Here is a 24,042-nt window from a genome sequence, read left to right as displayed (position 1 = left end):
GATTCTGATTCCAGGCAAGCTACCTTTATAATCCCAGCACTTGGTGAGCAGCGATATGAAAATCTCTGAATTCAAGGCTAGCATGGCCTATATAATGAGTTCCAGGCCAGCCAAGCCAACATTGTGAGACCCTGTCTCAAACAGATATTTCTGGAGTGGGTCGGGGACAGCGGTTCACACCTGTTATCTCAGTACTTTGGAGGACAGAGCATGAGGACCTCCATGAGTTTGAATCTTGGGCTATATAGTGAGTTCCAGGGCAGCCTAGACCAAAAACAAAAACAAAAGAACCTTAGGTTGACAGTTTTTATGTCTTCTGCCCCCGTGCGTACTGCACTGGATTCTAGGTCCCACGGCTCCCCATGAGAAGGCAGCCACGTATTCTTGCTCTATTTGTCACGGGCCCTTTCTCTGTTTTCCTGAACATTTCCTCTTTCTTGGGCTTTCAGCAGTCGATCACCACGGGACTAGATTTTATCACAAACTGGAGACCTTCTCAGCAGGCATGTTCTCCATAGGCTTTTTCTGCTCGTTCTGTTTTCCTTCTGTGACTTCAGTTACACAGGGTCAGACGCCTTCCCATTTCCCACGCCTCCCCTGAGACTGCTCTTTCTCATCCAGGTGTTTTTACCTTTAAGGCTCACAAGGATAGCAGTCCGTGCCTGTGTGGCCCAGGCTGGCCCAAAACTTGCCATGCAGCTAAGGCTAACCTTGAATTTCCCATCCTCCTGCCTCTACCTTCCTTGGACTGGGATCTCAGACATACACCACCTTATCCCATCTACCCACATCTGTCATCTTAATTTGCTGTTGAACCCACCGAAAGACGTCCTTGAGTTTTAGATACTGAAATTTTGAATTCTAGAATCTTCATTTTTGTTGTAGCTTTTTTTGCTGACATTTCTCACTTACTAATTAATTCACTGCATGTGTGTTTCCCCTCACATCTTTGAGCATAAATACAGCTGTACCAGATTCTTGCCCTAGTTCCAATATCTGTGTTGTTTGGGGCCAAACTTTACTGTTTCTGAAGGAAGCATCACACTTTCTTGCTTCTTTGTATGACCCCAACCCTTTTGGCTTATATTCTAGACATTATCTAGGAATTGGGGGGGTTAATTGTGGTTATATTTCACTTTATAAAACACATAGTTGCCAGGCGGTGGTGGCGCACACCATTAATCCCAGCACTCGGGAGGCAGTGGTAAACGGATCTCTGTGAGTTCAAAGCCAGGCTGGTCTACAGAGCTAGTTCCAGAACAGGCTCCAAAACTACAGAGAAACTCTCTCTCAAAAAACAAAAAACAAAACAAAACAAAAATCCCAAAAAACATGTAGTTAACTTCTTTGGGTTAAAGTTCACATTCTGCCTGACTTGTGATGAACAGCAACCAGAGTGACCAAGGTGCCATAGACATTTTATAATTCCAAGGATACCTGAGTGAGTTGGTCACCCTGAAGAAACAAATTTCCTATTTAAACTTCAGAACAGGTAGAATGTAAACACACATACACACACACACACACACACATACACACACACACACACTCACACACATTTACTTCAAGAATCAACCAGAGAATTCATGCTTCCCTTCCCACTTTTTCCACCCCAAGCAACAAAATTTAAGGCATAAGAAACACATGAGGGACTGGAGAGATGGCTCAGTGGTTAAGAGCACTGACTGCTCTTCCAGAGGAATCGGGGTTCAATTCCCAGCAACCACATGGCAACTCACAACTGTCTGTAACTCCAGTTCCAGGGGCCCTGACACCCTCACAGACATACACGCAGGCAAAACACCAATACACATAAAATAAATAAATTATAAAAAAAGATACACATGAATTTGAAAGATTTAAAAATTGGCAATTTGCCATGAAGTATCAAAATCCAAGCACTTGGGAGGTGGGGGGGAAAATCAAGAGTTCAAGGTCATTTCAGACAGCTGCAAAACTTTCACCTGCACATTGAAGATTCTCAGCAGGGGGGAAACACACAGAGCTAGTTCAACGCTTTGTCATAGAGAATGAGCATCTTTTAGTTATAAATACAGCAAGAAAGCCTTTGATTTGGTGACCGAAATGCTAAAACAAAACAAACTGTTTCCCTTGTACTTTTAAAAACCATTTAAATAGGTCTCAAAAATATTTCACAGAAATCATTCATGACTGGGATAAATTCAGTGGTAGACTGCTTGTCTCACCTATGCTAGAACCTAAGGATTATCCTCAAAAAGAACGCATTAATACTGAATATGTAAACCAGTTATGTTGGAACTGAAGGCATAGGCATGAACCCTTGGCTCCTATTGTATCCAGAGAGATACAAAACACACGTGTGTACATGAGTAACCATCAAAATAGAGCCCTTTCAGCCAATATCATCTAGCAACACAAGAACAAACATATCCCAGCCTCCAGACAGAAACTTCTAAATATCATTCTCCTCTTGAAGGAACCAGGCTAGTTGGAGAAATGGTTGCTACCATAGAAAGAACAGAGTGAGTTAGGAACCCTTTTCAGTGCCAGAAGGCAATGAAGAGACGATTCAGACACAGAAGCCAGAAGCCATCAGTAAAGAGTGTCCACTAGTTTAATCTGGGTTAGTAAACATCGAAATAAATGGGATTGGATGATAACCTGTTGAAAGTCTGACAAGGGGGTTGGGAGAGATGGTTCCGTGGTTGAGAGCCCTCTTTGCTCTTGCAGACAAGCAGGTTTCAGTTCCAAGCACCCTCATGGTGACTCACAACCCATCTGTAACTCCAGTTCAGTTAGGTCCAGTGCCTTCTGACCTCCTCGAGGGCCAGACATGCACGTTGTGCACATATATACATGCGGGCAAAACACACATACGCCTAGAATAACATAAACACATCTTTTAAAAAGTTAAAAAAAGCAAACCTGATGGGAAATGGGCTTCTCAAATAGTTTCAAAGTACTTATGATTTAGTTTTATTCCTGCGTATGTGTCTGTGTTAGTGGGCTCCCTGCATGTGGGGATGCCAGAGGGGGCAGAAGAGGGTGTCGGATCCCTCAGAGCTGGAGGAACAGGTGGTTAGAAGCCGCCTGACGTGTTCTGGGAACTGAGTTCGGGACCTCTGGAGGAGCAGCAAGTGCTCCTAACAGCGGAGCCATCTCCCCGATCCCCCTAAGTTCTTCTTTTCTATACTTATGCATGATAAGGGCGAGAGGCTGGATACACAGTGGCAAAGCCCTGATGACGGGAGTGTAGCTGCAATCATGTGCGAGCATCGTCTGTGTGTGCACCCTAGTGATGAACAGAACACAGTCGGACCTTCTCGATACCTCTGTCAAATTACAGAACAGGGTTTGTGCCATAAGAGGATCAGCCTAACTCTAGGGAGAATTTACAATAACTGGCTCGTGACCAAATCCCGAGGAACTCTTCTGGAGCGAAGAGACGTGACAAGGAACACTGCGTGCTCTGGAGTAAATCGCCTTGTGGGAAAGAGTGTTACAGACACAATCAGAACACTGATGGGGCAGAGGATAAATTGGTAGTAATTTGTCAATGTTCACATTTCCTGGTTTCGATGGCTGTATTGTGGTTATGCCGGAGATAGGGCATAAACTTTAAAGTCTTCAAAGTGATAGGGATCAAGTCAGCAACTTATGTCAAATTTTCCGGAAAAAAAAAGTCTTTTTTTGCACTATACTGCAACTTTTCTGTGAGTTCGATGGTGTTTTTTCTTTAATTGTTTAAAAAAAAAAGCTAGCTGTGAACTTTCAGCTGCACCCTGGGAGGACTCTTAAAGGGAACCAAGAAGGAAAAACCAGTTCAAAGGCTCAGCGAGCAACCGTCTTGCGGCAACATCTTTTAGTTACATGCAACAAAGTCGTTTTTGGGTTTGGTGGTCTAAAGGCAGAGAGTCCTGGTTCCAGGGCCTTTTAAACTCCCCGACAATGACATTTAAATTGGTTTCAACACTTTTTCGGATGCCCTATGTGCACTATAAACAGCACCGCAGGTAACTGAGCACAGCGCCCAAGAGAAAAGGGAGATTTTCAACTACCTTAGCTTTAGGAACTTCAAAGAGACATTTAAACAGCCTAAACCAGGCCACACAGATGTTTTTCCCACGTATTAAGATGGCTCAGAAGGTAAAGGTACTCGCTACCAAGGCTGACGCCTGAAGTTCCATCCCTGGAGCTATAGAGTAGGAGAGCACGTTAACCCCTGAAAGTTGTCTTCTGACTTAGGCGTACACATGCACACAAAATGAATAAATAAATACAGAAACAATGCTTGAAACATAAAGACACAACACAGTGAAGCACATCCCCTCCATAAGTGTGAAAGTTTCAAAAGGACCACACAGTACCTTAAAATAGAGTAGGTGACAAAGGAATTTCCAGCTGAAGGTCAGAAACTTTTTAGATCTTTGTAAATACAGCAAAAGATTTATAGTTTTTTTAACTATAAATCATTTTGTAATTTCTCTACATTTTAGTGAAAATGAAGCCCCATGAAAGTTCCCATTGGATGGCATCTACTGTAGTGTTTTAAATGTGCAGGCAGTCAAAATTGCTGTAAAGTATGTTTGGACAGAATGTTCTGGAAACCGAACCACAAAGGGTCTCTATATTCAGAAAAGTAGATTGTGTTGTGGAGAGAAAGTAAGGTATGGGTGATGTGTGTGTGTGTGTGTGTGTGTGTGTGTGTGTGTGCGCGCGCGCATGCGTGTGTGTGCATGCAAGCACGCAAACACGAGCCCAGGTGTAAGCAAGCATAGGGCCCAAAGCATCCAGAATAAGGCATCGGATCCCCTGGAGTTGGGGCTATAGGAGGCCTGAACCATTCTACGTGGGTGCTGGGAACCAAACTCTGGTCCTCTGGCAGAGCCATATAAACTCTTAGCCACTGAGCCATCTCTCCAGTCCTGATAGTTATTTTCTCTTAACATTTTTCCCCTTAAATAGCAAACCTTGTGAAGGTCCGTACTGGTTCGTTACTGAGGCAGTTGATAAATACACCAGGGAGCAGCCTCAAAGGACATTTCCTTTGCTGCTCTTCACAGCAGTTAACTCTTGGCAGTGATTCATGACTTTCTGAGCAATGCAAGGTTTTCTTCTACCAGTACTGAAGACAACCCATCATTGCATTCCGAAAGGCGATAATTTCATGTTATTTTTCTCATTTTTGCAATACTGGGGATTGAACCTAGTGTCTCACACATGCTGGCTGGTACCCCACCACCGAGCCGTATTCCCCAGTCCAAAAGAGGACGGTTTCAATTTTTCCATCCTTTTGGATCGCCTTTTCAAAGATGACAACACAAAATTTTTCATGTTTGAAGAATTTCTAAGATGCCACATTTTCTGTATTATATATGCTACAAAATGAAGGTGACAGATTACAAATAAAGTTTAAACCTAGACATGACAGGAGTCATGGCTGAGATATCAAACTTATATCTGAGCAGTCAACGCTTTACCCTAAGTTACTACAACCAAAACCAAAAGCCCACATTTGCAACAAAATTTGTGAGCATAGTTAACCCAGATGGTTATAAACGCACCTTTATGTCTGACAGTATTAAATAATTATCACTTGATTAAGAACACTTGTGGGGGGCTGGAGAGATGGCTCAGTGGTTAGGAGCACTGACTGCTCGTCCAGAGGACCTGGGTTCAATTCCCAGCACCCACATGGCAGCTCATGTCTGTCTGTAACTCCAGTTCCAAAGGATCCGACATCCTCACTCAGACATCCATGCAGGCAAAACACCAGCGCAGCCGCTAGCTGCGCTCAACCCCAAAGGTGCCCGAAGACCAACTCAATGCCAGGTTTCTTTTATTCTAGCAACCGTAAACCAACACCCTTGATGGCCAAGCCTCTTTTCAAAATAATATTTTCTCTCATCTAAAATACCCACTTTTTAAGATAAATCCTTGGAGATTAAATTAATACTCAGGACCGTAATCGTGGCAGAAGAGTGGCAGCTACCATTAAGCTCTCCTTAGTGCCACCGGCATTCCTGAAATATCACCGTAAGATGAAAAGCAAGGTCAGGACTGGAGTCTGAAGTAGCTTCATCAGTTCCGCCCCCCCCCCCCCCCCCCCCCCCCCCCCCCCCCGGTCACCTGATGCTTGCCTGCCCCTGAGCATTCTCTTCCGGTGCAGTCTGCTGAGACCTTTCCAATAACACGGAGGTTTCCATAGCTGTTTGTCTCTACTGTTCTTTAAGCCCATCTAAACAGATTTCCTGAAATGCACACTTAAGGTCCTGGGGAACATGCAGGGTAAGTCATTATTCAGAGGGCACCCCTCAGTTCCCTGACCCCTCATTTCCCTGGCCACAGTGAATGTTTTCTTATGAAACCTTTTTTCTTTTTTTTTTCTTTTTTCTTTTGGTTTTTCAAGGCAGGGTTTCCCTGTGAAACTCTGTCTGTCCTGGAACTCATTACGTAATTCAAGCTGGCCTCAAGCTCAGAAATCGGCCTGCCTCGGCCTCCCAAGGCTCCCAAGTGCTGGGATTAAAGGCGTGCACCACCACCACCTGGCAATATAAAACCATTTTTTTGTTGGCACCTGGTTCTACAAAAAAAGTGGCATCAAACATTGAGCCCAGTGGGCAGTGAGGTTTCTTTTATTGTATAGCATTGCTGAGGCGTGGGTGCAATGGCATTTATAACTGGTCCCATTTTGCAGACAAGATTCAGACAAAGTAACCAGGCATGATGGTGCACGCCTCTAATCCCTGCATCCCAAGGACAGGTGGATCTCTGTGTTTGAGCCCACCTAGTCTATAAAGTGAATTCTGCTGTTGTTTTGGGGACCAAAATTCATGCTTTTAAATGCTCCCTCTGTGGATTACAATCTTCGAAGGCCACAGTGAGCAGAGATTTTCATGTCCTGTTCATTTCAAATACCTCAGTTGACTAATCTAATTAGGGAATGTCTTAAAGCTAGAGCAATCCTGACCATGAAATTCTTCTTTCCTGAGCCCCAGGACTACGGTAAAAGGGTAAGAAATAAAGTCTTATTGTTTAAGAAAAACAGATCAAAGACAGCCACTGTAGCTATTCTTCCTACCCTGCCCTTTTACATAAAGTATTCAATTTTCCCCTAGATTAAGCATCTAATGAGGGAGCTATACACTATGGACCACAGAAGAAGTGCTGACAATTACCACTAAAACAACAAACCTAACGTCTAGTCTAGCTTTCTTCATGATGTTAGTTACCCTAAAGTTGTAATATGTATATACATATTTCTATTTTACTATCTCTCTTACTGATTTTCTTAGGTGTCACATGCCACCAAGGAGTGTATATGAAAAAAATGGAAGAACAGGCATCCACACCAATGCTACTTGAAGGAAAATGTTCACGCTTAAGTGACTGAGCCCATTGTATTCAAACTGAGACTTTTGTTTTATAACTATAAAATGCCTGGTTTCATTGTAACAGCATAATTTAATGTGTAATATGAGTAGTAGGCGGGCACAGTGGCACGTGCCTGTAATCCAAGCATTTGGGAGGTAGAGTCCGAAGAACTCAAGGTCAGTCTGGGAGATATAGTAAAATCTAGTCTCAAAAAAACTTAACAAAAAGCTACACTATTTTTTAGACAAAACTCCTTTTAACACTAACTACTTTACTTTAAATATTTGTACAGGAAATGGTGGACTATCGGACTCCACCAGAATTCTTTCTAAGGGTTCTTGCATGCTCAGACTTTTCCTTACAAATACATGAAATGTAGGCTGGATGTGGTGGTGGATGCCTGTAATCCCAGCACTCAGGAGGCAAAAAGACAGGCGGGTCTAAGTTTGAGAACAGCCTAACCTACATAGAGAGCTCCAGGCCATCCAGGGCTACACAGTAAGATTAATAAAAAAAAAGTCTGAGATATGAATTACGTTACAAATTATGATAAAAACATTGTGGCTTTTAAAACAACTTAATTTTTCTATATGCTGTCATTAAACATATAAATATTAAAACTAAATGAAATAGGAATTCTTCTTAGCAGACAAGTGGCTAAGTTAGTTCCAGAAGAGAAGAAAACATTTGCTGTCTACCTCTAAGAAGTTACACACTTCCAAATATTAAAAAAGGCTTACAGACTAGGGCTAGAGATATAGCTCAGTTGGTGGAGAGCTTGCCAGTCCCTCACAAGGCCACGGGTTCAGTCTCCAGCTTTGGGTGAGTGGCACAGGCTATAATCCAAGCATTTGGAGGTGGAGAAAGAAGGATCAATAGTTCAAGGTTGTCTTCAGCTACATAAGCAATTTGAAGTCAGCCTAAGATATGTAAGACCTTATCAAAAAAAAACCCCTCGCAATCTTGTTGAATTACAAATCCAGAGGGTAAAGGCACTCGCCACCAAGTCTAAGGACCAGAGTTGGATCCCAGGAACACACACTGTGGAAGGAGAGAACCGACTCCTGAACATGACCCTCTGACCTCCACACAAATGCTGCGGCGTGCATTCCCTCTCCCCATACGTAATAAATACACAAATAAACAAATAAGTGTAATTTAAAATAGATTAAAATCCAGAAACCAATCCATTTTGGGAAAAAATGACATCTGAGTGATCAATAAATAATACAAGAAAAAATACCCCAAACCCTTACTCATAAGGCAAATGCAAATGAAAACCACAAGGAGCTACTAACGCACACGCTAGAAAGTCTAAAATTTAAAAGGCTGACTAACTATACCAAGTGTCAACGAGATGTGGGACAAGTGGCACTATTGATAGTGTGAGGGTGACGTGCTCCAGCATCTTTGGAAACATTTAGAGGTAAGTACCAAAGCGAAACACCTCCTTATTACCCAGAAATGCTAGGTCTAGGGATATTTAAGAGGCATGAGTTTATATATCTAAAACAAGATATATGTATACATATACACATATGAATGAATAAAGGAATGTCCATTATCAAACACTAGAAACAATCAAATAGCTATCAACAGAAGATGAATTAATAAATTGTTGTCTGTGGTGGTTTGAATGCAAACAGCCCACATAGGCTCACAGGGAGTAGAATCATTGGAGATGCGATCATGGAGTAAGTGTGGCCCTTCTGGAGAAGGTTATGGCCTTGATGGAGGAAGAGTGTCATGGGGGAAGGAGGAGGATTTCAAGATGCTCAAGCCAGGCCCAGTGTCACAGTCTCTTCCTGTTGCCTGTGGATCAAGATGGAGAACTCTCAGCTCCTCTCCAGCACCATGTCTGCCTGTCTGTTACCAAGCTTTCCACCACGCTGATAATGGATAAACCTCTGAACTGTAAGCCAGCCCCAAGTAAATGCTTTCCTTTCTAAGAGTTGCTCTGAAACCGGGTGGTGGTGGCACACACCTTTAATACCAGCACTTGGGAGGCAGAGACAGGCAGATTTCTGTGAGTTTGAGACCAGTCTGGTCTACAAGAGCTAGTTCCAGGACAGACTCTAGAAACTACAGGGAAACCCCGTCTCAAAACAAAAACAAAGACAATCCTTGGTCATGGTGTCTCTTCAAGGAAATATGCAAAACCCTAACTAAAACATTGTATGTTTATATTTTATATTATTCAAAAATAAAAGTTGTTGAAGTACTGTAAATACAACACATATGGATCTCAAAAATGTATCGAGAAAAAGGAGAGGAACAAAGTTACCTTGTCCTGTGAGTTTATTCAAATGAGATTCAAAAGTAAGCAACCGTAGTCTATATGGCAGATAGCTGAATAATGTCTAACTGAGCATAGAGGGAGAGATTAACTATAAATGGGCACAAAGGAACAGTTTTTGGTGAGATAAAGCCCTTACTTTGACGTAGAAGGTTGCGTGTGTGTACTTTACTATGTGTTCATTTAAAAAATCACTGAGGGGCCGGGTGGTGGTGGCGCATGCCTTTAATCCCAGCACTCGGGAGGCAGAGGCAGGCGAATCTCTGAGTTCGAGGCCAGCCTGGTCTACAAGAGCTAGATCCAGGACAGACTCTAGAAACTACAGGGAAACCCTGTCTCGAAAAACCAAAAAAAAAAAAAAAAAAAAAAATCACTGAGGGGCCAGCAAGACGACTAAATGTGTCTTTCTGCCAAGCCTGGAGCCCTGAGTTTGATCCCTGGGACTCTGTGGTGGTTTGAAAGAAAATGGTCCCTAAAGGGAGTGGCACTATTATGAGGTGGTCTTGTTAGAGGAAGTGTGTCAATCTGGGGTTGGGCTTTGAGGTCTCTTTTGTTCAAACTTCCCTCAGTGTGACAGCCGACTTTCTGTTGTCTCTGGATCAAGGTGTAAGGACTGTCAGCTCTAGCACCACGTCTGCCTGCATGCCATCAGGCTCTCTGCCATGATGATAATGGACGGAACCTCTGAAACTGTAGGCGAGTCACCCCAGTTAAATGTTCTCTTTCTTTTCTATGCTGTGGTCATGGTATATCTTCACAGCAATGAAGCCCTAACTAAGACAGACCCCCTTGGTGGAAGGAAAGAACCAACTCCCACAAGTTGTCCTCAAACCTCCACACTTGTGCACACACACATAAAATAAGATGTAATTTTTTAAAATGTTAAACCTATTGAAACAAAACAGGCCTAACTCTCTAAAATCTTGAACCCCAGGAATGCAAGTATAGGAGAAACTTCCCGCTTTGAAGAGAATGTAGAATTTCAGGGCTGGAGAGATGGCTCAGATATTAAACTCTGTTCGTTGCTCTTGCAGAGGACCCAGATTCTGTTCCCAGCACCCAGGTGGCTGCTTATAACCATCCGTAACTCTAGTGCTGGTGGATTCAGCTCCTTCTTCTGGCCTCTGCGGGCACCAGGCACACATGCAGGAGGTAGAGTGATCCAGTGGTAAAAACAGAATTCCTATGTGGTTGCAGCCAGCCTTGCACAACCGTCATCTGTCAGTCACAAAGAGAAACATTTGCTGAGACAACCTGTCTTCCGAGACTGTCTGTGTTGCTTGAACAAACAGTTTCAGAAAGGAGGGATTACAGAGCCACAGGTTGCTCCCTACAGCTACATCAACTTCCTCGTTCCCACACCCTCTGCTCCCTCTATGGAAGGTCCCAAGCAGCTTTCTCCCTTCACAGACCCTTCCGTTCCTGTGGGAGAGCGGCTGCCCCTTGCTGTGGGTGCTAAGGAACAGTCTCATCTGTAGAGGTCAGACTCTGGCCTCTTTCCTGCCTTTTCTCCCTTACTCCAGGCTCTGAAATCTAACACAGTGCACTTCCAGATGTAGGCAAAAGTACTTACGTACATAAAATAAAAACAAATATTAAAAAATACAGAAGTTCTAGGACAGTCAGGGCTAACCAAAACAAACCAAACCAACAACAAAAACCACCCAAGTTCAAAGGTTTCTTAGGTTTCTGTTATAGAATCTTTATCATATACATTCCAATCATTTACCAAATACTCTAAATGGCTTTATATTTCTCATAATGAGAAATTGGTTCACCTATTGTAATGGTCTGGATAGAGCCTGAGAGCCTCTCCAGGGTCTGTGTGTAAAAGGCTGGTTCCCAGGGTGAGGAACTGGTATTTAAAGTTGCAGTTTGGTGGAAGGTCCTTGAGTCACTGAGAGCACTGTGCCCAAAAAGGAACGAAGGGAGGAGGTCTCATGTAGCTCTTTTCTTTTCTTTTTTTTAAGGTGTATGGGTGTTTTGCCTGCATGCGCTCTTTTCTTTTCTTTTTTTTAAGGTGTATGGGTGTTTTGCCTGCATGCCTGCATGTATGTTCATGCGCCATGTGTGTGCAGTGCCATCAGAGGTCAGAAGAGGGTGTTGGATCCCCTGGAACTGGAGTTTACAGATGGTTGTTAGCTGTCACACTGGCAACTGAACCTGGGTCTTCTGCAAGAGCAGCAAGTGCTCTAAAGCCACGCCCCTTGGCAGTCTTCTATTGGTTTTGTGTGTGTGTTTGGTTGGTTGGTTTTTTGAGACAGAATTTCTCTGTGTAACAATCCTGGCTGTCTGGAACACACTCTGTAGACCAGGTTGGCCTTGAACTCACACAGATCCGTCTACCTCTGCCTCCCAAGTGCTGCCACCACCACCCAGTTCCCTTGGCAGTTCTTAAGAGAGCTTGATTTTCCCCCCACAACATTGTCTACAACGAATTAAGAGAGGGTTATAAGAGAAGCAAGACTTACCCTCTTCCATCTCTGCTTCCTTGGTTTGAGAAATGCCCTCTTGTTCCTCCACACAGCCCACCACGATGTAACCCACCCACCTCCTTCAGCAGTGGCTAAGTCAATGGTACTGCCTGGTCTTGGACGCCAAACAGACAAAACTATGAACTGAATAAGGCTCCCCTTACATGCGCTCCCGGCCTCACATATCCATTACAGTCGACGGCCACATTTCCCACGGTTCCATCAGCAAAGTCCCGCTAGTTTCCTTTCTTCAGTCGGCTGTCTTACCTCCACGGATGAACACATGAGCTCTTTCTTGACTCTCAGACCACAGGCGATTCTGTTCATTCTCCTGGCTTCAAATGCTATTGATGTGCTGAAGATGGCCAAACTCCTGGCTCAGCCAGGCTTCTTCCTCACCTGCCCTGCCTTCTACCATTGTTTTCCATATGGTTCATTCATTTTATTTCCTACATAGTACTTAGCATAATTCTAATTTATTCCATTGGTACTACCTCTTTTTTTTCTATTAAATTTTGAGACAGACTTCACTGTGTACCGCTGGTTACCCTGGAACTTGCTCTGTAGACCAGGCTAGCCTCAAACTCACAGAGATCCTCCTGCCTCTGCCTCTTGAGTGCCTGGGTTAAAGATGTGCACCACCACTGAGCAGCTGTTCTTAAAATTTTTTGCCTTGCCTGACTGGAACCAAAGTCCTGTCTTCCCCCTTCACTATATAGCCAGTCCTCAGCATATATGACCCGTAAGAGGCATTCAACACAGCATTTTAAAAAAAATCTAGCCGAACAGCTAGCAGTGGTGGCTTACATCTTTAATCCCTGCACTTGGGAGGCAAAGACAGGCAGATCCCTGGTCTACAGTGAGTTCCAGGACAGCCAGGTCAACACAGAGAAATCCCGTCTCAAAAAACAAAATATAAGATAAAATCGGCATTTAAGCAAATGATATCCTAAGTCTATGTATGTGCCAAACCCATTGCTGCAACAGGTACTAGGGAAGCAGTGATAGGTTGGGCTGATCCCAGCCCAGCCTACAGCAATGCTCTCACGCTTTAATGCACAGGGATTTCCCAGGGATCTGGGTGAAGGTACCGATTCAGTGTCTAGCCCGAGTTTCTGCACTTGCAACAATTCCCAATGATACAACTGATGAGTATGTTCTTGGTCTACACGATGGTCTGATGAGAAAGGCCTCTATAGGTTCATGCGCTTGAATACTTGGTCCCCAGTTGGTAGAACTGTTTGGGAAGGATGAGGGGGCGTGGCCTTATTGAAAAGGTGTGTCACTGAAGTGGGCTTTGAGATTTCAGAAGACTCCCACCATTGTCAACACCTTTTCTTTTTGCCTTGTGGTTGTGGACCAAGATGTCACAGCTGTCCCTTTGCTCAGCCATCGTGGACACTAACCCTCCGAAACTATAAAACGTTTTATTTTACAAGTTGCCTTGGTCAGAACAGAATAGTAACTAAAGGCAGCCTACAACCAAGATTATCAGAAAAGGTCCTGAAATCCTCGTAAGGGATGTGTGAACTAACACAAACTGCTTAGCTTGACTCTGAGTCTGTGTCTTTTGGGGATTTTTGTTTGTCTTTTTGAGACAGGGTTTCTCTGTATAACCATGGCTATCCTGGAATTCATTCTGTAGGCCAGACTGGTCTCAAACTCAGAGATCTGCCTGCCTCTGCCTCCCAAGTGCTAGGATTGAAGGCATGTGCCACCCCTGCTCAGCTTCTGTGTCTATTATTAAGTAAGCTAATTTCATACACATTATCTTATTTATACTGTGGCTGGATGGTCTCTCATGATGTAATAAACTTCTATTCATCTGAAAGATTTTTTTTGGATCAATCATTCCTACCAAGATCTAGTGTCCTCCTTCAGAACAAATTTCTTTTTTATTGTTGTGGTTAAATATTGCCTTCTGACAGATAGTTTTCTTTTAAAAATAAGTCCCAACTAGCCGGGCGGTGGTGGCGCATGCCTTTAATCCCAGCACTCGGGAGGCAGAGGCAGGCGGATCTCTGTGAGTTCGAGGCCAGCCTGGTCTACAAGAGCTAGTTCCAGGACAGGCTCTAAAAAAGCTGCAGAGAAACCCTGTCTCGAAAAACCAAAAAAAGAAAAAAAAAAAAAAAAAAAAAGAAAAGGAGGCACTTGCGTACAGAAGGATGCTGCTGCACTGGCACTGATAAAAGGATTTGGGGTGAGCTGAATAAATAAAGCATCCTCTCCCAGTGAACATGGTGGTTACAATCCTGGACAAACCAGGGCAGATGCACACTGTGCAGAAACACTTTACATTTAAACATAAAAAGGAGTGAGCATCTACAAGCAATTAGTCTTTAAACTAAGGAAGAGAATCCTGGAATGAGCAGCAGCTTCTTCACAGAGAGCATCCAGGAGGAACCAGAATGGACGGACAAAGAGCCCCCTGGCATGACTGGGGTGCTGTTACCAGTGTTGGAAAGCTGGTGTGGGTATGAGAGAGTCGGGGGGATGACTTCAATTTTGGACTCGCTGAGTTGGAAGAAAAGCATTAGAAAAATAGGCAGTCGGGGAAGAAAATGTGTGTTCTGGGAACACTGGCAGTGCAGAATGGCAATGTTAGAAGACAGAAAACATCGCTGGGAAAACACACTGAAGCTACATGGTCAAGTGTCCTGGGAGGAGAATAGCCTTCGATTGTGGTGGGTACATCATTGTGGCAGCAATCCTCAAATAGACTAACAGTGGAAATCTAGACACAAGGTAGGGGGTGGAAAGGGTGTGACATTCTGAGTGAGTTCTTTTCAAAATGGAGCTCCAGGGTCCCAGGAGGGACCACCCCGGGTATTGACCATTGGCAGAGAGAAAGTAGGCTAACAGTGCTCTCCTGCTCCTTCTCTCTTGTCTGGAACACACGCTCATGTTTGGACCTCATCAGCTTCTGTACTAAAATTTGTTTCATCGTCAGGCGGTTGGTGGCGCGCACCTTTAATCCCAGCCCTCAGGAGGCAGAGGTTGGCTGATCTCTGTGAGTTCAAGGCCAGCCTGGTTTACAGAATGAGTTCCAGGAGAGTCACGGATACACAGAGAAAACCCTGTCTCGAAAAACCAAACCGAACAACCAAACAAACAAAAATTCGTTCCATTGCTAAGTACAAGTTATGTCTCATTTTTGCATCTAATGATATTCTTGTTGAACTGTGGCACTGACAGGGGCTAGAAAAGCGGTGCACAATCCATAGGTCCTCAAGCGTATGCCTGCAATCCCAGCTCTTGGGAGCTGGGGCAGAAGGACCAAGTTCAAGCCAGCCTGGACTACACAATGAGACCCTTGTCAAAAACTGAAATCTACAGGTTGGAGAGATGGCTTGCAGTTAAGAGCATTAGCTGCTCTTCCGGGGGTCCTGACTCTGGTTCCCAGCACCCACATCTATAACTCCAACTTCAGGGGATCTGAGGCATCTGGCCTCTGAGGGCATCTGCACTCACATTATTGCGCGCACACACATACACGCACACAATTTAAAATAATAAAAAGAAGTCTAAGAAGTAAAAATAAAATCGAAGGCCAGGTATGGCAGCACACCCTGTAACCCCAAGGGTTTGGGGGCAGAAGCAGAGGATCAGAGGTTTAAGGTTAGCAAGTTTGAAGCCAGCCTGGATGCTCTGAGGCCTTGTCTCAAAGCTTCTACACACACACACACACACACACACACACACACACAGAACCCCATAGGAATTCTTTCTATCACTTGCATATCAGCTATTATTTGTCCTGTAATAGTCCTTACGTGCCCACCCCATGTTAAATTTCTCGCTGTTTAATTTAGCGGCCGCCAGGATCATACTAGGTCACTGGTGTTGCAACAGCTATGCATGAAGTTCTTTGAGAAATACAAATTCCTCTCAGTGAGCTGTGCATGCCATCCTGTTGGCTTGGCATGATCAGAAGCTGTGTACTTGATTGTATATTCTGGTCTCCTCGCCCTACTAATTCAAATTTGAGAAGTAAGATTTATTCCACTTAAATCTTTACATCTATAAATCATAACACTTGCAAATTATCATGTCTTTTATGTTTTATATGCATTATAATTTACAGAGTCAAAGCAACTGGTTACATTTTAAAATACAAGGGTTGATTTTTTTTTTAAAGAAAGATTTATTTTCTTTTTATTTCTGTGTGTAAATGCACTTGAGGTGCCAGTGGAGGCCAAAGTGGATGTGGGACCCCCTGGAGCTACAGGTGGTTGTGAGTCACCCAACATGGGTGCTGGGAATCCAATTCCAGTCGCCTCAAAAACAAAAAGCATTCTTAACCAATGAGCCACCTCTCCAGCATCAAGGGTTGATTTTTGCATTCCATTCTTGCTTCTCAGTTTCCTAACTTCATTTCCAGGATGTATGAAAATGTTAAAATGTTATCCTAATCCTCTCATCTACTCACAGATACATTCTCATTTATTCAGGGAAATTTTATTTTAATGATAGCAAACAGCCTGAAGATGGAGCTAATTGGCAGAGTGCTTGCCTGGTATGCAGGAAGCCCTGGATTCCTTCCCAGAACCCAAAAAACCTCGCATGGAAATGCATACTTGTAATCCTGGGGAGGTAGAGGTAGTAGGATCGGATGTTCAAGACCATCTTTAGATATACAGACAGTTCAAGGTCAGTGTAATATCTCTATCAAAGGAAGGAAGAAAGGAAGGAAGGAGGGAGGGAGGGAGGGAGGGAGGGAGGGAGGGAGGGAGGGAGGAAGGAAGGAAGGAAGGAAGGAAAGGAGGAAAGGAGGGAGGGAGGGAGGAAAGAAGGGAGGAAGGAGGGAAGGAGGGAGGGAGGGAGGGAGGGAAGGAAGGAAATAAAGGAAGGAAATAAAGGAAGGAAGGAAGGAGGGAGAAAAAGAAAGGGGGCTGCAGAGATGACTAAGAGGCCAAGAGCCCCGGCTGTTATTCCAGAGCACCTGGGTTCAATACCTATCACCAACTTGGTGGCTCACACCCACCTATAACTTCAGTTCCAGGGCATTCAATGCTCTCTTCTGGCCTCTTCACACATGTGGTGCAGACATACATGCAGGCAAAACATCCATACACATAAAATAAAACAAATGGTAGCATGCAGATGTTTGTTAGGACAGTCCAAAACACCTCTGTCCTGATGCTAAGATTCACAAAGCAAAAGCCACGCCACACCATGGCTTTTAAAACTGTGGGTCATATAACTCAGAATGGGTGTTCCTAAAACATTGGCAACAGCAAAACAGCTTTGAATGTGTAATAACCACAAATTAAGTCAGTTTGGTTTTTTTGAGCTGGGGTTTCTTTGATAGGTTTGGCTGTCCTGGAAGTAGCTCTGTAGACCAGACTGTCCTTGAACTCACAGAGGTCCACCTGCCCTCTGGAGTGCTGGGATTAAGGGTGTATGCCAACAACACCTGACTTTTTTTAACTATAGACAATTTTCTCCTTTTATAGGGATATAATGGTTTAATTATGGAAAATAAAGACTTTTGATATGTGCCTACCATCATCCCTCAGCATGTAAGATAAGTTAGTATGTCTATGGATTGGATTGGATTAGAATTAAGTTTTTTTAATTGCTATTTGAGGGTTAGATGGCTCAGCAATTAAGAGCACTTGCTCTTCTCACAGAGATCACAGTTCATTGCTTCCCAGAACCACATCAGGGGATTTATAACCTCCTGCAGCTCCAGCTCCAGTGGCTCTCATACCCTCTGCTGGCCACCATACATACTGCACTCACATAGACACACACACACAATAAAAATCATTTGTAAAATTGCTGTATGAGTTGCAGAATTAAACCATTAAGTGAATTTTGACTTGTAATTAAACTATAATTTCTGAAATGGCCATGAATACACATTGGCCATTTTGTTCTATGTGTTTATGAAGTAGAGTTCTCAGTATTGATGACTATAAAATAAAAATATCAATCAAGCCTGAAAAATGTTATTGTCTTGGTATAGTCATACTCAACTAAGATTTCTTTTATAAAAATAATCACATCCATTTCACTGATATGAAAATGTTAACATTGCTAACATTATATGAAATTATATGAATACTAAATTATATGAATACTAAATGATTCTTTCAAAATAAATTGATTTCTGGTTTATGATCATCCTGTGTCTGATATGTACACTTTTTTGTTTTGTTTGTTTGTTTTTTAGACAGGGTTTCTCTGTGTAGCTCTGGCTCTCCTGGAACTCACTCTGTAGACCAGGCTGGCCTTGAACTCAGATATCTGCCTGTCTCTGCCTTCCGAGTACTGGGACTAAAGGCGTACGCCACCATGCCTGGCCTTGCACACTTATTTTATAGAATTATATATGCACACAGAAACACAGGAAAGTTTCTCGGGTGAAAGGGGGTTTTGAGTGAGGTAAGCTTGAGAAATAATGCGGCTTTACTCTGGCTAGGAACAGTTTCTCCCCCCTGGCTCCCTTAACTCTGCACATAACTGATTTAGACAAAACGCTTCTTGCAAACTATTGGCCCATGCACAGCTCAAAGTCTGATTGCCAGAGCATAACACCCACAGTACCAAGATGGAGTTAGGAAGTTGTGCGTAACAAAGGGAGTTATGTAGGCTCTGGGGACCAGGGGCTTAGTATCAGATAGCCGTAATTGCTACAGAGCTCACTGCCACATGGTGGGAGGAGAGCACCCACTCCCACAAGCTGTCCTCTGACCTCCGCATGTGTGATGGGCAAGGATGTGCCCCCTCCCCCCACACGAATAAATGTAATAAAAGTTTAAATAGACATCATAAAAACTATTTTCAGTACCGTTTTCTTCACTGAATGCAACCTACTCTGGTGGCCTTCTACAAACCAAGCAGTGGGCATACCAAAGTAAAACATAAAGGGATGGGAAGACAGCAAGAGGACCCGAGTTTGGAGCCCCAGCACCCACATAAAAAGCCAGGTTGGGCAATGCATGCCAGTAATCCCAGCAGGGTGGAAGCAGAGACGAGGACTCTCAAGGCTTTCCAGCCAGCTACTTGAGCTGAATTAGTGAGCTTCAGGTCCAGTGAGAAACCCTGTTTCAAAAATAAGGTGGAGAACTCGGCAGTGGTGGCGCACGCCTTTATTCCCAGCACTCAGGAAGCAGAGCTAGGTGGATCTCTATGAGTTCAAGGCCAGCCTGGTCTACAGAGTGAGCTCCAAAACAGCCAGAGCCTCACAGAGAAACCTTGTCTCTAAAGACAAAACAAAAACCAAACCAAAAAAAAGGTGGAAAGTCACAGAGGAAGACATTCAAAGCCACCAACCTCTGTCCTCAACATACATACACATGCAGATTCACATACATGCATACAATAGACACACGTGCACAAAAATAAATAAGTAAAAATAGTCTCCCACAAGTATGGTAGCCACCTGCAATCCCAGAACTCAAGAGGCTGAAGCAGGAGGATCATGTATTTGAGACTAGTTTATGTTCCACAGTGAGACCCTCCTTCAACAACCACAACAAAAAAAAAACCCTTAAAACCCACAGGAAGGATAAAGCAATCCATAATTTATAGCCACTGGAGTAGGAGTATCTACAGAAAGGAGAGGGCTTTGGCACAAGTGGATGGAAGTGAGGTAATGGTTAGGGGTGAGAACCAGATGGCAGTAGGGAGTCATCGGAGGGGCTTAGCAGCAGAGTTTTCATGGTGGTGGTGCTTAGACCTGAGTCCCCTGGGGAGGGGAGGATGGGGCCTTAGGAGAGACTTGGAAGTGTGAGATGTAATATTAGATTATAGAAAGTGCAAACAGAATTTTTTTAAAATTACGCTCTACCAGAAGCCCAAGACATGTCGACGGCTGTGGTTGCTTAAAACTTTGAAATTTTAACCTCTATACACTCCTAATACAGAGCAAGGAAACACCACCTAGAAGCTAAGTCTCTGTTAGCTCTCACCATCCAAAACATGGAAGAGGACTCTAAGAATGGCTACCCACAAAAATCCACGGACTGAACTAGGCAACAGAAGCTAGAAGCAAGAAGATTGCATAATAAGGGACGATCTAGTACAGGGGCATTTTAAAATCTCCCATAAGAACGAAATTCAGACCAAATGGCCGGTAGTCTATGGAAAGCCGGAGGCACTGGGATAGTTCTCTGTTCGCATCTTGTTTATAAAAGAGGAAGCTGTATAAAGAACATACACACTTGGGCCGGGCGGTGGTGGCGCACGCCTTTAATCCCAGCACTCGGGAGGCAGAGGCAGAGGCAGGCGGATCTCTGTGAGTTCGAGGCCAGCCTGGTCTACAAGAGCTAGTTCCAGGACAGGCACCAAAGCCACAGAGAAACCCTGTCTCGAAAAACCAAAAAAAAAAAAAAAAAAAAAAAAAAACATACACACTTGGAACTGGAGAGATGTCTCAGCAGCTAAGAGCACAAGCTGCTCTCTCAGAGGACCCTGGTTCTGTTCCAAGCACCCCTTTGGTGGTGCACAACCACCTGTAACTCCAATCCCAGGGCCCCCGATACCTTCGTCTGACCTCCATGAGCACATGAACACCAGGCATGCATGTGGTGCATATACATACATGGAGACAAAACATATAATACATAAAACATAAAATAAGTCTAAAAAATACACGCTTAAAAGATCTTTCCATATGGTTAAAGTGAAGACTGTAGATTAAGTGAGAAACCCATCGTGACTTCTAAAAGTCACCCTTGTGAACGGCCTATTCTTTTAACCACGCCAGACGAAAGAGATGCTATTTAGCGTTAGTCACTAAGAGCCATGCAACATTAGTTACACCAGCCTTGGGGTGGGACGTATCCGTCACTGACCGTGAGGAAATAAATGCTATAACTTTTGATTTGTTAGCCTACCTTCTTCGTATTTACATGGCAGATTCCTTTTTTTTGTGTGTAAAAAGATAGTGACAGTTCAAGATTTCTATTTTTAAAGGCTTTATTTAATCTGAGGTCTTCACACAGAGAAAATTTCCCAAAACTACGCGTTGGTGAATGCAAAGATAAATGAATGGAAAATGACTTTTTATCTGCTGAAGGAATGACAGGGTAGTCTTGCGTTTCACAATAACTGTAGCATGTTACTTTGACCACCAAATGAGGCAGAAACAAAGGTATTTCATGAGGCTTTTTACTTCTTACATTAGTAAGAGAGGGGGGTGATGCAGGTCAAATCTCTGTAACACCAAATATCAAATTAGCACAAAGTGTTTTATTTTAAATACCAAAAAAACACGAGCGAATGTGGTGTCCCGTAAACTCATCACTCAGGAGGCAAAGCAGGGGGATTGCCATGAGCTAGTGAGTGCAAGGCTGACCCGGCACTGTCTCAACAAGCAAGCAAAATTGCCAGATTAGTCTAATTAGCGGGTTTTTTTTTAAGTTATTTTACTGCATCAGCTATTACATCCTCAAGGAGCTAACATTAAAATGGCCAAGTTTACCTTATTAACCTTTTAATTTTACTTTCATTTAAATACTTAAGTTGTGTATTAAATATACTATATGACATCTATCTCAATGTATCTATTAATTTTAATCTAGTCATCCAAACTTATAACTTCTTTAGATCACTAACTTATATTCTATACATTCTTTTCCCACGTCTACAAATGTTGAATTATACAAGTTTTCATTACTTTCTCCTTCAGGAAGTCTTCACTGGTCTTATTGCAAAAGCCTGGTAGGACACCTATGTTCTAAAATACGTTTTTTTAGCTTAGTGCCTGTAGTTCATCTTGAATAGTTAATGAGAAAATATCATTTGCACAGAAACACTACAGTGGTGGGTTTGCGTTATTCTTAATGAACGACACAGTTGGGACTAGGAAAATGGTGTGGGAGAACTGACGAGCAACTCCAGGAAAGAGATCATTTGTAATAATATAGGCATAAGAGCCTGTTTTAAAAATAAAATTCCCCACAGTATACACAATACCAACTTTTTTTCTCTCTTCTTGGATGAGGAAACTTTTACATATAAAAATTAAACTTCATAGGTCATTATTTAAATGTCAAAAAACTTTCAAGTTATTTTTCAAACCTTGACAATTAAAAGCATTAGAAGCATATACATTTCTTAAGAAGAGAAAAGGGTTGAAGCATCATCCGACAGTAGGCATTTCAGTTTCTGTTCACTGAATTACCGTTCGCCGCTATATTGAGAGAAGAAATATGCTTACATGAGCAGCAGCAGGAGGAGGAGGAGGAGGAGGAGGCATAGCCAGGTACCCATGCACAAACTGAGAACTGAGGGCTGTGTTGCGCTCCATCACGTTGTAAAAGAAAAGCTTTACCATATGTAACCGTGTCCCAAACCATTCTGTCATATTTCATAGCTTCACGTACCCTAGAACTAAGTGAAGATGCCAAAGATCAAGGCTCCTATTTTAAAACTTCAACCATTATGAAGGAACTATCTGATATTCATATTTGTCAGATGAACATTTTAATAAGTGTCAGCATCTCTATTTTTTTTAATGAACGTACTGTTCAACTTCTGATTTTCTAAACACCACCACTCCCCACCCCCAAAATTGAGCCACAGCTCCCACCTTCAGAGTTTTAGAAACACTTGTTGAAAATGTGAAATTGCACTTATCTTAAGGAAGTTCATACTGCGGAGCTTCCGAGAAACAAAGCTATAACTTCCGAAGTGAACTCAAATGAAATCCTTAATATGTGTCTTAGTTTTGTTTGGGGCTTTTCAGAAAGTTCCTAGTGAAGACTGAGTTCCAAGCTAACTAACTACAAATGTCAATCACTTTAAAATGAGCGCTTTGCCCCTAAGGCAGAATTCACAGAAAAATCACATTATAGGAAAGTAGCCACAAGTAACTCAGATAAGTTACTCAGATAAGTCCTATGGATACTGAGGTCGTGGACTCAAGAAAAGATTATTACATCTCAGGCTTGGTGCCAAATTCAGAGACGCTCCAAGAATGCTCTTCCTTTGAAGATTTAAGGCGACCCATTTACACCCATCGTCTCACAAACCCTAAGAAAGAAAACTGAAGAGAATTTAGCACTTTCCCAAGTTGGGGGAGGGGGTGTCTGAGAACCGACACGCATTTAAATTAACAAAAAGAAATAAATAGAAGCAAAACCGAGATTCAGAACGAAGCCCTGCCACTGCGCGCACCGCTCAGGCTGCTCAAAGACCCCAGCGCCCCGGCGCGGAGCTCACCTTCCATGTCGCCACGGGCCGCTCGGGCTGCAGCTGTCGCTCAGGCTCCGCGGCCGCTCCACGTGCTCCTTGCCGTGGGGACCCGCGCGGATGGCGGGAGATTCCCGGCGCGGGGAGGCCCGGGGATGGCTCGGTCGCGTCGGCGCAGATGCAGTTCGGGAACCGGCCAGCAGCCGGTGCGCGGGGTCACAGCGGCGCTGGCTGGCGGCCGCTTTAAAGCACGCTCGGAGCGCCGCGGGTTCCGCACCCTCAACCCACTTTTGAATGTCAAGCCTGAGGAACCCTGATCGCGTGGAAACAGTGCCTCAGTAATGGTCTCGGGACGTCTACTTCAGACACACCCGGGATGAGGGCGCTGTCGCAGGAAGAGAGAGCAGTGTGCGTAAGCCCAACTTCCAGATTCACCTGACAGGGACCGATCTGGAACTTTTTATCTAGAGTCAGGGATGAGAGTCATTGAAAGCTATCAATGAGAATTCACTTCATTAAGTTTATTTATGGAGGTTTTCCCCACCCTTGGCTTTTCCATTCCAGTTGGAGTAGCCCACCACTGCAATCCCAGCCTTGAGAGGCCGAGGCAGGAGGATTGTCATGAAGTCCAGGCCAGCCTGGACTACAGTATGAGCCATTTTCTCAGAAAACAAACTTTAAAAGTGCTTGGCCTAGATTTATAAAGATAATTCTAAAGCACCTTGGCATTTACAACACTCCAACTTTTTAACTTGAGGGACCAATTCTCTT

At 43.5% G+C, this 24,042-nt stretch overlaps 1 protein-coding gene across 1 annotated transcript in view; it reads right to left on the bottom strand.

The window, feature by feature from the left end:
• The window catches only part of Ikzf3 (IKAROS family zinc finger 3), an 89,508-nt gene extending 66,085 nt beyond the window's left edge, over positions 1-23,423 (bottom strand). The window contains exon 1 of the mRNA XM_038326345.1: positions 23,302-23,423. Coding sequence (XP_038182273.1) covers positions 23,302-23,308 — 7 coding nt within the window. The 5' untranslated portion in view covers positions 23,309-23,423. The remainder of the gene's footprint in view (positions 1-23,301) is intronic.
• Between the last annotated feature and the right edge of the window lie 619 nt (positions 23,424-24,042).

Source organism: Arvicola amphibius, chromosome 4 (assembly GCF_903992535.2).
Source record: "Arvicola amphibius chromosome 4, mArvAmp1.2, whole genome shotgun sequence".
NCBI classification, from domain to species: domain Eukaryota; kingdom Metazoa; phylum Chordata; class Mammalia; order Rodentia; family Cricetidae; genus Arvicola; species Arvicola amphibius.
The sequence above is the reverse complement of the archived record's forward strand: the minus strand, read 5'-3'. Positions and strand labels throughout refer to the sequence as shown.